The 18238-nt window shown below is 41.1% G+C and overlaps 1 protein-coding gene across 3 annotated transcripts in view; it reads left to right on the top strand.

The window, feature by feature from the left end:
* LOC115093971 (UAP56-interacting factor-like) overlaps positions 1 to 18238 on the top strand; it is a 69421-nt gene that overhangs the window by 43019 nt on the left and 8164 nt on the right. For 2 of the 3 annotated variants that reach the window (XM_029606511.1, XM_029606509.1), the window contains 4 exons: positions 236 to 330; positions 3570 to 3654; positions 13583 to 13638; positions 13719 to 13802. In XM_029606511.1, the coding sequence (XP_029462371.1) occupies positions 236 to 330; positions 3570 to 3654; positions 13583 to 13638; positions 13719 to 13802 (320 nt within the window). The remainder of the gene's footprint in view (positions 1 to 235; positions 331 to 3569; positions 3655 to 13582; positions 13639 to 13718; positions 13803 to 18238) is intronic. The other variant, XM_029606510.1, reaches the window with a different exon arrangement.

The following is an 18238-nucleotide window of genomic DNA, read 5'->3' as shown; positions in this document are numbered from 1 at the left end:
ATGCACGATAATGTGTTCCTGCACGCTAGTTTTAAAGTTACTCTCCCTATGTTAATATGAGCTATGGTGCCTTGGCCATATTTGCAATTTTGTCATGTCCATGTGCAGTGTGAAACATTTGGTATAAGTTTATGAAAAAACAATCATATAATATATTTAGAATCTGAAAATTCTAGCAATGCAAGACCTCTTGTTTAATATTGTATCTGATATATTTGGCTTGTATATGTGTTAGGAAACCCAGAAAGAAGTAGTACATGTAAATAACTCTAACATGATGGAACCACAAGGACAAAAGAGATTTGGACCAAAAGGCACAACAACAAGGCGGTAAGAAATTAGAAAAACCTTATATGTGATATGTGGCTGAAAAACGTTAGTTTGGTGTGTTGGAATCTCAGCACAGTTTGGGAATTTGTTTTCTTTGGTAAATAGCTGGACTCACATAAGCATTTTGGTGTCATTTCTCAACAAGTGTCCAGGCTCCAAAATTGGTACCAGAGGTACATAAGACTTGCTATGCTGGGTTAGTCCGAAGGTCCATCAAGCCCAATATCCTGTTTCCAACAGTGGGTAAACAAGTTCACAAGCACCTGGCAGAATCCCAGATAGACAATTATTTAGAAAACTTATATACTAGTGAAGAAGTTTTAGAAAATCTTTTTGTCACCCTTTCTTCTTTTTTTTATGGCTGTTTTGCTCTTCCCTTTTAACTATTTTTTTTAGCTTCTTTTCTTTGCTTCACTTTTCTCCTTCTCCATGAATCTTTGCTCCCCCCTTCCAGTGGCAGCTTTAGGAGGTGGCAAACTGAGCATTTTGCTTGGGAGCCCACAATTTAGGAGGCCCCCAAATTTTGCAACAGATTATTCTGGCTGAAGTTTTTGCAAGGCAGGAACTCTATTTGCATTTTATTTTATTTATTTATGCATAAACCACTTTTCCTTAAGGCCTGAGGTGGGATTACAAAACATACAGTATAATAACTTTTACAGTAATCTGGATACAAACATTCAACAAACAATAGAACACAAATATCAAGACCAACAAAGTCATAACTTAACACTTGGCTATAACTAATTCCCCTTAAGATTATAATAAAGATCATTGATACAACTTTTAGTACAGTTTCATGGATAGGGCAAAGTGAAATTGAAAATATTCAACTTGCTTAACGTGGCTATTCATGAAAGCTTTTCCTGAACTAAACTGAACTTATTACATTATCAACCAGTCGCCCAGACTTTGCCTTAATCATGGTAATTAACATCCCTACCTCATAAGGGCAATTCATCAATGCTATAAGCACATTGACTGGCATATATATTCTGTTAATTTAAACCCCTGCATTCTTTTCTCAGATCCAAGTTATTTTATTCCCTTGTTTTATTGTAACTGCATTCCTTAGCCTTCTCTTGATCTATGTTTTTTACTACTATTATTATTATTATTATTTATTACTAAATGTTATTTTTTGATTTTGTTCCTATCCACTTGTTAATTGTGAACCGACATGATGCGATATTTATCGCGAATGCCGGTATAGAAAAACTTAAAATAAATAAATAAAAAAATTGCTTATAGGTCATCAACACCAACAGGCACATTTTAAAATGTGTACACATGCGCCCATAACACTCATATCGGCGCTCAAGTGGAGATATGCTTCAATTTTAAATTGTGCGCACACTTGCGTGAGCATGTTTAAAATACACCTCCCGTGCAGAAGTATGTGCCTAATCTTCAGACATTATTTGAGAAAATGGACTTCGCGTATCTTTCCTAGGACTTTGTTGGCTTTTACATGCATATGAAGGCACCTTTTAAAAATGCTTGTGTGAAGGACATCCCAGTGTTTCCGGTTTGCCCAGTTAATAGCAAGGTCTTCATTCGAGCCCCCTCACCCTGTCCTGTAAGCCTTAATACTCGAGATCTACAAACTTGCTCCTCATCTGGATCAGCAGTAAAAATATGTGGATAACCAGCCGACACGCACCGCAGTCTCCAATTTTAAAATATGGCGTTATGCATGTAACTGTTGGTCCCACCCTTTTCCACCCTCTTAATTTTGATGCACGCATGAGTATATACGGGTGTACTTTGAGGCTTTTTAAAATCTGCATTGTTTTGCACGGCCCACATACATGTGTAATGTGGGAATGTTTGTAAAAGCAATTCTTTTAAAATTGACCTCTGAGGCTCCAAGGGCCTCCTACAACCCTAAGACCACCCACAGCCCCTTCTTTTCCTCCAAAACCTTCCTCACAGCTTCATCCTCCAATCACACTTTCTTTTACTCTCCTCCTACCACCACCCTGCTCTTAGTTTCTTCCCTTGTTTCCAAGAATTCTCACTCCGTTCCCTTGCTCCAAGCATTTTCCAACCACATCTCTTTCCCAGCTTCTTTCCTTTCCTCCAATCTCTTCTCTACAGCTCAACAATCGGGCACTGGTGCTGGCAGCTCTCGCAACTCTCCCCGGCCTGGCTGCACCGCCTGACCCTGCTGCCACCACCCTGGCCCAGCTGCCATTACTCTCCTGAGTACAAGCTCTGCCAGGGACAGCCACCACAACTTCTCCTGGCCCAGAACTGAATTTTAGGTGCCCAAGTGACCTGGAGCCCAGGATTTTTCCAGTACTGATTCATTCAATACCATAATCAGTATTATACTAATTTTAAAATAGTGTTAAGAGTGTGTTCTGCTCAGCATGACTCTTTTATTCTGGCCTGAATAAGGAAGCCTGAACCTCTGCTTGAGGTTCTTTTTAATGAAAAATCGGACATACCAGGAGATCAGAGTGGATGCCTTTTAATGTGTTTTTATCTATATAACTAGTATAGTAAACCTGATGCACATGCACATGAATCTGACTGGAGCTTTGTGATATTTTAATCACTGGGTGGATCAGGGTTATATTAGTGCCACAACACAAGTGGCCTGTCTTTGAAATACTATCAGAACAATTTTGTAACGAATTTAAGCAGGTATCTAAGTAATTACCCAGCTAGATTGCCTTGGTTGAAAATTGATCCCCTTAGAGCAGGTAAAAGCACATGTTGACCTTTTTAGCTGGATTAAAATGAGGTATTACTGGGGGTGTGTTGGGATCAGGGGAATAAACACAAACGCACACACATTTGGATTTTAAAATGCACATCTGGTGTTTTGCCCTCTGTTTAGCAAGTTTCAAAGAGGCACTGCATGTGTTATTTCTCTTCGAAAATAAGCTACAATTTAGGTAGCTGCAGACTTTGAAGCAACATGGGCTTTTGAAAGTTGCCCCCCTCATTTTCTAAAATGTACAAAATTGCCCCCCCCCCCCCCCACACACACACACACAGTCAATATAACAACCTAATTTTTAGTGACTCAGTCTGGGCTAAAATGTCATTTGCATTTCAGATTGTTAATTATAGGTAAAAAGCAAGCAATTTCACCTTTATCTGCTGTCTTAGATGTGTGCATTTCCATGTAATATTTGAGCAATCATGGCCGAAGACGTCCTAATCTCTATGTTAAATTTAAGGACCACATTCTTTTAGAATTGTTAAAGATGTTTTTCTTTCGACAGCAGAACTACTGCACCATTCAACAGAAGATCAACACTCCAGCAAAGGCAATTCCAAAGAAGACAAAACAAAAACCTGAACAGAGGGGTCAGTGGAACTTTCTTTCCCTTGTTCTGATTACTGTTTTTATAAGATATGGGTCACGTTTCAGGCCCTAATCAGGCATTTTCCGGAAGAGATTTTTTTCTCTCATAAAAGTTTTATTTAACTATTATGGGATAAAAATAATTGAAATCTTCATCCCCTTTTTTACTCTGGTATTTTTTTTCATAAAACCAAAAGACAAATTAAAAAAAACCCACTGTGAAATTGTATAGAAAGGGCACAGAAATTATTATTGTTTTTTGATAGGTAGTTTCATAACTAGCTAGTAGGGATGTGCATTTGTTTCTAACAAATGCTAAAAATGCATAGGATGAAATGAAAATAGCCTTCCATGAAAACACCCCAAAATTTTCAGGTATTTTTACATTCATGGTATAAAAATAAATACATAAATAAAAGGGTTTCTAGCACCCCTGACCTGGTCTTCCTGGTCAAAAGCCTACCCAGGCCAGGCCAGGCCCAGGGCAAAGGCCTAGCCCCGTTGTCTAAGCCTAGGCCCAGAAATGAGGCCTAGGCATGGACTGAGCCCTCCACATGTGTCACTGTTGGGACTGGGGAGTTCCCAACTTGGATCACCTGTAGGACAGGGCTGAAGTGACATCACTTTGGCGTCTTCCACCAGTGTGGCCAGCGCCTCTTTGATATATAGCTATACATTTCTATGGCTGTACATCAAAATGGTGCTAACCACACTGGGGGAAGGTGCGGAAGTGACATCACTTTGGCACCATCCTCCAAGCAGATGGCACCATTTTTAAAGCATTGGAAGCTGGACAGGAGCCCTTTTACTAGCTGGACCCGGGAAATGGGGTAAGTAGGGGCAGGCTGGGAGCTCCCAGCTCCAGCAGTGACATATGGGGAAGGCACCGTACCTCCCTAGCCTCAGCTTTGACACTGGGCCCAGACCAGGCCTAGGCCTTAGCAGCAGATCTAGACCTTGGTGCCAGGCTTGGACAGTTATTTGGCCAGGGACAGCTCATCTAGGGCTGCTGGCGCCCATTATTTTTTATTCAGTTCAGGCCTTTTTTTGTTTGATGTTTTTTTCAGTTTGGCAAATTAACTGAACTGGAAAAAAAAAACATTAAGCGAACTAAATAAAAATGAAAAAAATAAATAAACCAAACCAAAAATTTTAGAGCTGCACATCCCTAGAAGTTTTCTTTTGAAAACTGCTATTGAATGTACTGTCATAGAAGATGGGTCATTTTGATTGCCAGGACCAAAAGAATGTTTTCATTCTTGAATGTAGAGATACAATGATATCCTGGAGGGCATGCCAAGAGCTACTCAGGGGACATTTATTAAATTGTTTTCTGGGAGTAGAGTATTTTGCAGAGTAGACTACAGATGTCAAAAGATCCTTGATGAAAAATTGGTCATGTGTTACTGTATTATCAATCAAATATTAGCTACATGTACCTATTTCTGGAATAAAATTTCCCGTATTTCCACTATATGTATAAACTTAATCAGCATCTCACTAGCACCTTTAATGCCAACGTAAAATATGAAATTGCTGCTACTATAAAATTGCTTACACTATCTATTGTAAAGCTCCAAATGGCCTTTTGCTCATCTGTACCTGCCTTGACTGAATTTTTTTTATTAAAGAATAGCAGGTAATAAAATAAATAAAAAAAATATAAATATATAACCCTGACCCAGGTTATCCTTTAGGTGAAGGCATTCACTCTCAATACTGGAACTAAGTCCTTGTCTTACTTTCTATCTGCTCTGAATGCAGATTCTCTCTAATGGGTGTGGGATAATAAACCTCCAAGTCCCAAGGTGTTATGCAGTCTAAGTACCAATAATAGTCTGGACTCCAGGATGGTATTTCAACATAAACTTTAGTGAATTGCTTGATAAATAAAAGTGTGCCACTCTTCTCATTTTCTTCCTGTCACATTCATTTTACAGAAATATATTTCTTCAGATCTGTCTGGTTCTACGAATGCTTCCCAGAGGTCCCCTCTGTTCCCTTTTGGACTTTTATGGCTAGGATCTATGAGCAAACTTTCATATGTGCAAGCTGAGACAGTTTGTGATCCAAATGAGAAATGAGGATTATTGGGATGTTTTGTATCCTGTTATCAGCAAGGGAAGGACCTAGAACCAATCAGGCTTATTAGAGTAAGTTAGGTTTGTAAACTAGCTTAGTACAACCATTCATTTTATAAATACATAAATAGGGCTGTTCCTTGTTACTATGAATAGGTTTTCCCTAAGCCTCTAAGGATTTCCCTTCCATACCTTAGAGCCACCCCTTGGGATTACTTGGTCATCTACTCACCTCTCCACTTCTTACCAGGTTGGCACCTCTCTTCTGTCTCCACTGAGCGAGCACCAGATTGGTAGCTCTTCGCTTTCATTTTTCCACTCCAGTATGGTTCCTGATGGGAATCCTCTCTTTCTTCCAAGTTAAGCCAAAAGAGCCACTGAGACTGTCTGTCTGAGTGATACCAGGGGTGACTTACAGGTTCTGAAAACCTCAGAGAAGCTTCCGGTCACTAAAATAAAATGCTTTTCGTCCAAAAATAAAATACTACTGGGGTCACTTTTGCAAGAGGCAAGGTCCTAGAGGAACTGAAACTCTAAGCTAGATTTTAGTTAACTTCTGCCCTCTTTGGAGGAAGGAAGAGTGGACAAAACTTCAGAATCACAAAACAGAGAGCTAACTAGCCACTGAGCATTAACTAGCAGCAAATCTTTTCCAATGCTCAGACTCCTCATCAAGACATATGGACTTATACAATCAAGTAATGAGGAATAGAACAAATGAGAGATGCATCAAAATTAGGTTTGAACTTTACAGTCATAAATATTTATATGTATGCCAAAGAGTGCTTGCATCAGATCAGAATAGACTCAGTCTCATCCATTTTATAATTACTAGTGTTGTACTGCCCTCATCTTTCAATCCTAAACTTGAGTGCCTATACAGTCAATTAAACCTTATACTAGAGAAAACCAGTCCTTGAATACGAAATATTTATTTGAATGAAGAACAATTTAAACACTCACGGAATGAGAAGACATCAAGAGTAGCCGTACAGACAAGAGAGATTGTCACCATTGTAATAAGTTGTCTGGAAGCTCAGTAGTTCGAAGGAGGCAACTGGAGCTGAGATAGAAGCTGTAGAATGTGAATGGTGAAAAGCAGTGCTTCTGTGTAGCTTGAATAAGGAGGAGCTGCTAGCCTGCAGAAAGCCCAGTTCCAACTGAAGGCAATCAAAGGAAGCAAACTGTCCTGGGCATTCCTAGTGGCAAGGGATCAATGAGAACAGGCAAAAGAAAGCAGACAGAAAAACAAAGCAAAATAGAAAAGATCCAAATAGGAACTCAGAATCATTCAAAAGATAATTAGGAGAGAGAGCTCTACAACAAGCAAAGAAACCAAGCTGTGCAATATCAATAAGATGACATAGAGAGACAGCATAACAAGGTAACATATATACATATTTTCAAGTATAATGTAAAGGCAGAACAAGTGTACCAATATACTTGTTTTAGTCATAGGTTAATCCATCCCTCTTCTCTAACCTGCCTGCCCACATCCTGTTTTTTGCTTTTAAAAGAATAAACAAATAGGAGCTTAAGGAGGACAGAGCTAGGATAGTTACCTTTTATTTATGACCGGATATGACTTTCTGCTTTTGCTTACACTTTGTTTAGTAGCTATCAGAAAGCATTAAAAACCTAGTACTTAATACAGAAAGCAGTAATACATGGAATGCTTGATCTTGCAGCATTATAGAAACATAGAAATGATGGCAGAAGAAGACCGAATGGCCCATCCAGTCTGCCCAGCAAGCCACGCACTTTATCCTTTTTTTTTTTTTTATCTTTTTCTATCACCCACCTGTTACTATTGGCTTCCAGTACCCTCCAGCCCTAATTCCCCTCCACCCCACCACCAATGTAGAGAGCAGCGCCGGATCTGCATCCAAGTGAACATCCAGCTCAATTAGGGGTAGCAACCACTGCAACAAGCAGGCCACACCCCTGCCCCATACTCTTACCCACCCCTGTGTTGTTTTTTTTTTTTTGGAGATGGCAGCCCTCCATCCTTCCACTCCATGAAGGTGGAACACCAACCACTGGCATCCCGCTCCGTGAATGCCTCTGTGGCTACTGCCGCTCCGTGCAGTGTTTTGCTGCCTTTTTATTCACGTCCTCTAGACTTGATGGACCCACAGTGTTTATCCCACGCCCCTTTGAAGTCCTTCACAGTTTTAGACTTCACCACTTCCTCCGGAAGGGCATTCTAGGCATCCACCACCCTTTCCATGAAGAAATACTTCCTGACATTGGTTCTTAGTCTTCCTCCCTGGAGCCTCAGCTCGTGACCTCTGGTTCTGCTGATTTTTTTCTGACGGAAAAGGTTTGTCGTAGTCTTTGGATCATTAAAGTTTTTCAAGTATCTGAAAGCCTGAATCATAACACCCCTGCTCCTCCTTTCCTCCAGGGAGTACATATTTAGATTCTTCAATCTCTCCTCGTATGTCATCCGATGAAGACCCTCCACCTTCCTGGTCGCCCTTCTCTGTACTGCTTCCATCTTGTCTTTGTCTCTTTGTAGATACGGTCTCCAGAACTGAACACAGTACTCCAGGTGAGGCCTCACCAAGGACCTGTACAAGGGGATAATCACTTCCCTTTTCTTACTCAATATTCCTCTCTCTATGCAGCCCAGCATTCTTCTGGCTTTTGCTATCACCTTGTCGCATTGTTTCGCAGACTTCATATCATTAGACACTATCACCCCAAGGTCTCTCTCCTGCTCCGTGCACATCAGCCTTTCTCCCCCCCCCCCCCCCCCATCGAATACAGTTCATTCAGATTTCCACTCCCCATAAGCATGACTTTGCACTTCTTGGCATTGAATCTCAGCTGCCATATCTTCGACCACTCTTCCAGTTTCCTTAAATCCCATCTCATTCTCTCCACTCCTTCCGGCATGTCCACTCTGTTGCAGATCTTAGTGTCATCCGCAAAAAGACAAACCTTACCTTCTATCCCGTCCACAATGTCGCTCACAAAGATATTGAACAGGATCGGTCCCAACACCGATCCTTGCGGTACACCACTTAAAACCGCTCTCTCTTCAGAGAAAGTTCCATTTACCATCACACATTGTCTTCTGTCCATCAACCAGTTTGCAATCCAGGTCACCACCTCGGCACTCACTCCTAAGCTTCTCGTTTTATTCACCAGTCTCCTGTGCGGAACCGTATCAAAAGCTTTGCTGAAATCCAAGTAGATGACATTGAGTGCTCTTCCTTGATCCAATTCCTTGGTTACCCAGTCAAAAAAGTCAATCAGATTTGTCTGACAGGATCTTCCCCTGGTGAATCCCTGCTGCCTCTGGTCCATCAATTCTTCCGACTGTATATAGTTCACTATTCTCTCTTTCAACAGTGACTCCATTACTTTTCCCACCACCGAAGTGAGGCTAACCGGTCTGTAGTTACCAGCCTCTTCTCTGTTCCCACTCTTGTGAAGCGGGACCACCACCGCTCTTCTCCAATCACTCGGCACCACTCCCATTTTTAGGGATCTATTGAACAGGTCACACAGCAGACCCGCCAGCACATCTCTGAGCTCCCTCAGTATCCTTGGATGAATCCCATCAGGTCCCATGGCTTTGTCCACTTTCAGATTCTTTAGCTCTTCCTATACATTTTCTACTGTAAAAGGATTTTCATCTATACCACTTCCCTCCAGTTTCTTGTTGTGTAGAGATGGTCCTTCTCCAGGGTCTTCTTTAGTGAACACAGAGCTGAAATATTCGTTTAATATTTCTGCCATTTCTTCGTCTCTCTCCACACATTGATCATTTCTACCTTTCAATTTAACTATACCACTTTGGACTTTTCTCTTTTCGCTGATGTATCTGAAAAATGTTTTGTCACCATTTTTTATCTCCTTGGCAATCCTCTCTTCTGCTTGACTTTTTGCCGACTTGATTAATTTCTTCGTCTCCCTCTGTTGAATCAAATATTCTTTTTTGTGTTCCTCCCTTTGGGATCTTTTATATTTCTTGAATGCTGTTCTTTTAGCTTTAATTTTGTCAGCCACCTCCTTTGAGAACCAGATAGGTTTCAATTTTCTTTTGCTTTTCTTTACATTTCTAACATATAGAGTAGTTGCCTTGGTGATTGCTCCTTTTAGATTGATCCACTGCTGATCCACATCTCTCTTGTTCTCCCATCCTTTTAGTTCTTCCTCAAGGTACTTCCCCATTTCCTCAAAGTCCGTGTTTTTGAACTGTAAAACTCGGGTCTTTGTGCTTCTTTTCCATATTCTTTTAGTGATATTAAACCATACCGTTTGATGATCACTGGTGCTGAGGTGGGTGCCCACCTGGACATCAGAGACATTATCTCCATTAATGAGCACTAAGTCGAGTATAGTTCCTTCTCTCGTGGGTTCCATTACCATTTGTTTGAACAAAGTTACTTGCATGGCATCCACTATCGCTCTACTATTTTTAGATTCTGCAGATGGGATTTTCCAGTCTACATCTGGCATATTAAAGCCACCAACGATCACCACTTCTCCCTTCTTACCTATCTTATGGATGTCTTCAACCAGATCTCTGTCCAGCTCTTCCTTTTGGTTTGAAGGCCTGTAAACCACTCCAATATAAATGGATGCTCTTTTTTTAGGTCGACCCATAGTGCTTCTTCCCTGCCCCAACTTCCTTGCAGCTCAAATGCTTGGATATTGTTTCTATTTGGGTCTATGATCCTTCTGATCCCTTTTTTTTAAACCGGGTAAAGCAAGTTAAGCAACATTTAGATAAATGTATATGTTAAGAAAAAAATTTTTTAGGGAGAGAGAGGAACGTTTCATATATCGTTATCATAGATCCCCATAGATCAGAAGGATCATAAGCCCAAATAGATAATTCATTACGGAGGATTCGAATTGTGGTTTTTCAATTAGCATTTAGGAATTCCTCTAAAGCAACTTGGTGCTCATTGTGAGTTTTGGATATTGTTTCTGACATAAAGAGCCACACCTCCCCCTTTTCTATCCACTCTGTCCTTCCTTAACAAGTTATAGCCTGGTATTGCTGTATCCCATTAGCAGGTAGGAGCTTGTAGGAAATAATTACCTGCATTAGCAGGTAATTGTTTCCTACAAGCTCTTACATAGTAAATCATTCTTAAATACCACAGGTCTTATTGTTTCAAGCTTTATGGTTATTATAAAGAATTAGTCAAACTAATATTTTCTAGAAATGTGATTCAGCCGAACCTTTCATTTTGGCCTTCGTTATCGGCCCACCGTGGGAAATTTTGTTTTCCCATGGTTCGGGTCGATTTTATTTCGTCTGACCCTGAACCGAAGCACAAAACCCATCCTGACCCTTCAAATGTAAAAAAAACAAACCAAAAACCAACCCCCCAACCCTTCAAATTTAATTAATTGCAACCCCCCCTCCCGACCCCCCCCCCCAAGACTTGCCTGACCCCCACAAGACTTACCGAAAGTCCCTGGTGGTCCAGCGGGGTCCCGGGAGCGATCTCCCCCTCTCAGGCTGTCGGCTGCCACTAATCAAAATGGCACCGATGGTCCTTTGCCCTTACTGTGTGACAGGGGCTATCGGTGCCATTGGCCAGCCTCTGTCACATGATAGGAGCAATGGATGGCTGGTGCCATCTTGGGGACCCCACTGGCCCACTAGGGACTTTCAGTAAGTCTTGGGGGGCGGTCAGGCAAGTCTTGGGGGGTCGGGAGGGTAGGGGGGTTGCAATTAATTAAATTTGAAGGATTGGTGTGGGTTTGAGTTGTTTGGGTTTTTTTTAATGTGCCCTTTCTCCCCCCAAAATACGATAAGAAAACCACATGAAATTTGTGGGTTTTCTTATCGTTTCGTCGTCCACTGAATCGTGACGAAATAGAAAATAGAGATATGATATTTCCTTTTTCGTCGAAAACAAATGCACATCCCTAATATTTTCTGATGTGAACTCTATGGCAGGGCTTCCCTAACCCAAACCTGTCCTGTGCCCCCACTGCCAGTTGGGTTTTCAGAATATCCACAATGAATATTTATGATAAATATATATATGTCTAGTCTCTATTATATGTAAACGTATCTCCTATGTATTCATTATAGATATCCTGAAACCCAGTTAGTTAGAGGGGGGTCTGCCTTTAGTGTGTGCATGTGTATGAATGGGACTCTACCTGGGGGTGTATGTGTGTGAATGCATGGGTGCCTGCCTGGGGGTCTGTGTGTGTGTGAGAATGAATGTGTGCATGCATGGGGGATGGGGAGGGAGTGGTGTGAAAATGAATTGGAGCCTGCCTGGGGGTCAGTGTGTGTGTGTGTGAGAATGACTGGGAGCTTGCCTGTGTGGGTGGTGTTTGTGTATGTGAGGGAACCAGTGAGTGTGAGAGCCTGAGTGTGTATGAGAAAATCCAAGTGAGTAAGAGTTTGTGTGTGAAGGGGGAGAGTGTGTCAATGTCAGTGAGAGCGAGAGGTTATGGTGGATATAAGAGCATGAATGTGTATGTATGTGACAGTGTATGTGTGAGAATGAATGGACATGTGAGTATGTTTGAGAGAGAGAGGATAATCTCCTAATCCTCGACAATATCAGGGTGACTGGAAATCAAGAGCTCCCACAGAAGGGGACAGCAGGGGCTTTTTAAAATCCTTATTAGTTTTAATTATTGAATATTATTTGATGTCTGCTCTTTTTGAAATATTTTATTGGTGTTATATACAAATTTTTGAAAATTTCCCTGAGTTAAATTACTGGATGTTCTATTCATCTGCAGTTTTAAAATATATATTTTAGTATGATTTTCCTATTGTGATGTTTTATAGTTCTTGATTTTATTGTTTGATGTTTTATGAGGAATGATGGTATTTTCTGTTTCTCCATTGCTGCATTACATAAGGTCTAACTTGTTGTGATTTCCAGTTCAGTTTGTCTGTGCATTTCTGTGCATATTTTATGGTCCCTTTATTCTGTATTTGGTGACTCACCAAATTGTATGTGTAATTGGGTACCCATGGGCCAGTATGGAGAAAAATCCCCCGGGCCACTATTTTCCCACAATCCACCCCTGGCTGAAGGGGGAAGTATGTGGGAGAGTATATAGAAAATTCTCTAACTGCTTTAAAGGACTAGGCACAGCTATCTCGCCCGATCATCCTTAAAATCCAGACCCACAAGGAATCCTGGGTAAAGGGAGGAACCCCTCACCAGAGTTTAAGAACTCAGGGCCTGGAAGGGTTAGAGAGGTCCTGGGAAGCAGAAGGAACCATTCTATGAAGAGACCTGCTATATGTGATGTGTGTGTGCTACCTGAACTTGAGGTGAGCTGCATATGTTTGTTTAACTTTTCTTTCACTGTAAATAAATTGCACATAAAGTAAACAACCAGAGACTGCCTCTTTATTCCTTCTGGCTGTTTCCCAAGCAGCTATCGCCATGTTACCACAGGGGCCTATTCACTAATATAATGCATTTTGATGCACTAATTCCTAGTGTATCTTCATAAATAATGGCCTACATCAGATTCTAGGGAATCAATACCATGTGTTTGAGCACATCAGATTTTCTGGAATCTAATTCAACATTCTCATCCATTTGTAATATTTCATACATAATAATTTTGTTTTGTTTAGTGCACTATTTTTTCCTTTCTCTGCCTGGCTTAAAATATTCAAAGGACTATTATTGAAGATCTATGCTAACTGCCTGCATTAAAAAAAAAAGCTTTTGTTAATTTTGTATGAAGTGGCTGCATGACATAACGGGCTAGGTTGAACAAACCAAAAGTCATGTTTAGCTTTCTTCAAAGCAACAGTTAATTACATATGTAACAGATTTTATAAAGCTGTAGTAATTGTGCTTTTTTTTTTTCTGTTTTGTACATTTAGGTAAGAATACAACGAACAGCAATAAATGCTGCAGTCAGACGACTGAAGACAAGAAGGTAGCAACTTGCATTTCTTCCAAGTTGTCAGAATAATGAGTTACAAAACAGAATGTTACAAATGTCAGTTTCTTGGGCAGGTGGCAAGTGGAGCCAGAAGTGCCAGCCTCTGGAGCTATTTTAACTGTTAATGTTTCTAACTGGTGGGCCAACCAAGGCAAAACGTGAGTATTCTGTTTTCTCTTGTTCACTATTTATAATATTCGTATAGAGGTCTTTTTTATTAGACATTGTTTTTACCCTTGTTGGATTTAAATTGTTCCTTTTCCCTGTTTTATTTTTTTAATCAGCAGGAAACATATCTCAAATCATGATGTCCCAAAATGGGATTTGCTACAACCTCGTAAGAACTCTCTGAGAATTCAATATGAGGTAGCAGCCAAATCAATCAAAGCCAAAATTGCTGTAACACCACAATTCATCTGATATACTTGCTGACACCTACAGTGAGGAAAAACGTTTTGCTCTCATATACCAGACCTCATATAAGGGCATGAATTATAATGCTAAATAGCATAGAGTTAATATGCCAGATGTTATAATCATAGGTCATTAATGAGTGTTTTTAGTTTGCTTAGTGAATCTGATGCACCAAATAGTGAAAATAAAATATTATGCAGTTGCACAAATCGTGGAAACACGTATTTTTCAAATTATCAATTTTTCAATTGCATTTTCAATTTCAGTTGCAATTTCAAGCTTTCAATAATGTGAACTTAGCTTGTTGGCACAGTGAAGAAACACCATGTTCTTCATGCGAGGCTAGTATGGGAAAAAGCCCGACACTGGATCCGTGTTTCGGCTTGTGCCTTCATCGGGGGCCGAAATAGCTATCAATATAAATGCACGCGGTTACAAACAACATATACCAAAATTCAAGTAAATACTTTTCAAATATCGAGGACGAGATCACTACACCAACATGTTCCGAGGCGGCTTTAGGTGGCGGCATATGCCGGTAATGCGTTTCTTCAGCCAAAAGGGAACGTGAACGCGCCCTTTCTTAAACTCACTCTCAACCAATCATAGTGCAGTACGTAAAGAATAACGTCAAAAACACAGGTGGACATTTAAACTAAAGAGTACCATTCAACTGCTATGTTGAGACCCTGCGGTTGTACAGAATTCAATTTAAAAATCCATTGTTGTTCTCTGATATTCAAACTGGAAAGACTCAAGCTCCAATTGTAGCACATTGTCTTTTGGAAAAACATCAGTTCGTGGATCTAAGATGGAGGGTGATAGATAGTATTTGAAATAAAGGGCCTGAAAAAGGAGGTGGCCATGTATTAACAACAGAAGCAAAATGATTAAAGGTACAGGTCATTGAAGGTTGTATAGGAATTGCAGAAACACACAGTGTAGGTGTATCAGAAGTTCCACAAATAGTCCATTTTCCTGTCTCTCTACAAGAATAAGTAAGGTAACTAAGCTGACGAAGTAAATGCTGAGGACACACAGGGGACGTCTCATTAATAACATATTCAACTATCAGGGAGGGGGGGTGATCCACAGAAAATATTGAATATCAGAGAACAACAATTGATTTTTAAATTGAATTCTGTACAACCGCAGGGTCTCAACATAGCAGTTGAATGGTACTCTTTAGTTTAAATGTCCACCTGTGTTTTTGACGTTATTCTTTACGTACTGCACTATGGGGTAGATTTTCAGACCACGCGAATAGGCGTACTTTTGCTGGCGGATCAGGCGCAAGCAAAAGTACGCGGGATTTTAGTAGATATGCGTGGAGCCGCGCGTATCCGCTAAAATCCGGGATCGGCGCACGCAAGGCTATGGATTCTGTATAGCCGGCACGTGCCGAGCTGCGCAGCCTACCTCAGTTCCCTCCGAGGCCGCTCCGAAATCGGAGCGGCCTCGGAGGGAACTTTCTTTTGCCCTCCCCTCACCTTCCCCTCCCTTCCCCTACCTAACCCACCCACCCGGCCCTGTCTAAACCCCATCCTTACCTTTGTCGGGGGATTTACGCCTCCCAGAGGGAGGCGTAAATCCCCGCGTGCCAGCGGGCCGCTAGCGCGCCGGGACGCGACCTAGGGGCGGGTCTGGAGGGCGCGACCACGCCCCTGGACCGCCCCGGGCCGTAACCACGCCCCCGGACCCGCCCCCGAAACGCTCCCGACATGCCCCCAAAACGGTGCTGCGCTTGGTCCCGCCCCCGACACGCCCCCGACACGCCCCCGACATGGCCCCTCCGAAAACCCCGGGACTTACGCGAGTCCCGGGGCTCTGCGCGCGCCAGTAAGCCTATGTAAAATAGGCTCACCGGCGCGCAGGGCCCTGCTCGCCTAAATCCGCCCGGATTTGGGCGGATTTAGGCAAGCAGGGCTCTTAAAATCCGCCCCTGATTGGTTGAGAGTGAGTTTAAGAAAGGGCGCGTTCACGTTCTCTTTTGGCTGAAGAAACGCATTAACAGCATATGCCGCCACCTAAAGCCGCCTCGGAACTTGTTGGTGTAGTGATCTCGTCCTCGATATTTGATAAGTATTTACTTGAATTTTGGTATATGTTGTTTGTAACCGCGTGCATTTATATTGACAGCTATTTCGGCCCCCGATGAAGGCACAAGCTGAAACACAGATCCAGTGTCGGGCTTTTTCCCATACTAGCCTCGCATGAAGAACATGGCGTTTCTTCACCATGCCAACAAGCTAAGTTCACATTATTGAAAGCTTGAAATTGCAACTGAAATTGAAAAATTGATAATTTGAAAAATACGTGTTTCCACGATTTGTGCAAGTGCATAATATTTTATTTTCACTATTTGGTGCATCAGATTCACTAAGCAAACTAAAAACACTCATTAATGACCTATGATTATAACATCTGGCATATTAACTCTATGCTATTTAGCATTATAATTCATGCCCTTATATGAGGTCTGGTATATGAGAGCAAAACGTTTTTCCTCACTGTAGGTGTCAGCAAGTATATCAGATGAATTGTGGTGTTACAGCAATTTTGGCTTTGATTTGCTACGACCTGCCATTTAAACTCAGATTGTGCTATTTCCAAACATTTGCTTTCATACCTGGGAGACTCTCTCCAACTTGCTGAAAATCATGCTGCTTAGAAGAAATGCTGCCATTTCTCCAGTTGGGCATCTGAAGGGCTGTACTGTGATGGGTCAGAGGTCATAATTTGAGCAGTCAGGGATGCTTCTAGCAAGTTTAGCGCTCTCTGTTTGTTATATCCTAGTGGGACTGAACTGTAACTATGCATGAGCTGCTTCTGGGCCTAAAAAAAGATTGTAATTTTATGATCCTTTTGCACCTTGTGATCCAGCTAGTGTGTTATAAAAACCATCAGATTGAGCAGCAGGGAATATGTTAACATGCACAGGAGGAGAAGACTCCCCTTGGGTAACAGGAAATCTAAAATATGACCGTGACTTTTTCTTCTGCTCTTGCTGTTTCATCCCAAATAATACCTTGGCACAGCAGTTATTTTTTTATGTTTTAGTTTTATGTGGCGATTGGTTCATAAGTTTATGATTGTTTTCTTTACCCCACCTTGGACTAGAAAGCAGGTAATACATCTTTTTAAGTAAATAAATAATGGCAGATGAAAACTGGACAATTTACTTCCTGGTACAGCATGACAGATTTCAGTTGATTTCTGGTTTTCTTTTGACATCTTCGTGACTAGGGATCCCCTGTGCCTGTCCCAGGCTTTCTTTTTGTCTCCATCTCCACTGGGGGTGGGGGTCATTTCCTGAATCTGCCACCCTTTCCATAAAGAAATATGTTCTGATGTTGCTCCTGAGTCTCATACTGTGGCCTCTTGTTTTGTTGCAGTGAACCATTCCAGTTTATATTCTGAGCTTTATTACACACATATGAGTTGTAATGTTGCATTTATTATGTTTTATGTGTTTGTTTGAACTGTACATATTTTTATTTAATCTGTGCTGATCAATTAACCTGGAAATTGTGGAATATAAGAAATTTATTTATTTATTTATTTATTTATTTATTTACATGTTCAGGAATGATTAATTAAGCTCTTAGTTAAAGATGGTATGGCTCATACTTCAACATAGTGAGAGTCTTAAAATATTCCCTGATAGAGGGGTATCCAGGCACTTTTAAAATAGAATCAAATGCTCCCACCTGAGACTTTCTTTCTGGGAGCAACCCTAGTCTTCTTTTGTCTTTTCAGTATTTGTGTGTGTGAGCGCTCATACATGTGTGAATGTGCATATGTGTGTGTGTGTGTGTGTGGGTGGTGTGGGAGGGGGGTCTCAGGTCAGGAAAGTAGTATTTAAGGTGATAATCATTGTAACAAACTGTGGACTTTGATTATTAAATCTACTAGGATGTTTCCTTAAAATTGCAGAGCTTTTGCTTGCTAGAAACAGATAAAGAAGATGTCAATAATCACAGCCATTCAGCCGGATAATTCGTAAGTTGTTCAGCTAAATGACTAAACTATAGCTGGATAAAAAGGCATTCAGGAGGTGTTCTGGGGGCAGGATAAAGTTATTTAGCTAATTTATCCAATATTGCTGTGTATCCGGTTAAGTTAGCCACATAACTCTGGGACTGCTTCCAGCGTCGCTGCCAGAACAACACTGGAAACT

This window comes from Rhinatrema bivittatum, chromosome 6 (genome assembly GCF_901001135.1).
Source record: "Rhinatrema bivittatum chromosome 6, aRhiBiv1.1, whole genome shotgun sequence".
Classification (NCBI taxonomy): Eukaryota; Metazoa; Chordata; class Amphibia; order Gymnophiona; family Rhinatrematidae; genus Rhinatrema; species Rhinatrema bivittatum.
Note: the sequence above shows the minus strand (reverse complement) of the source record. Positions and strands in the feature narration are given on the sequence as shown.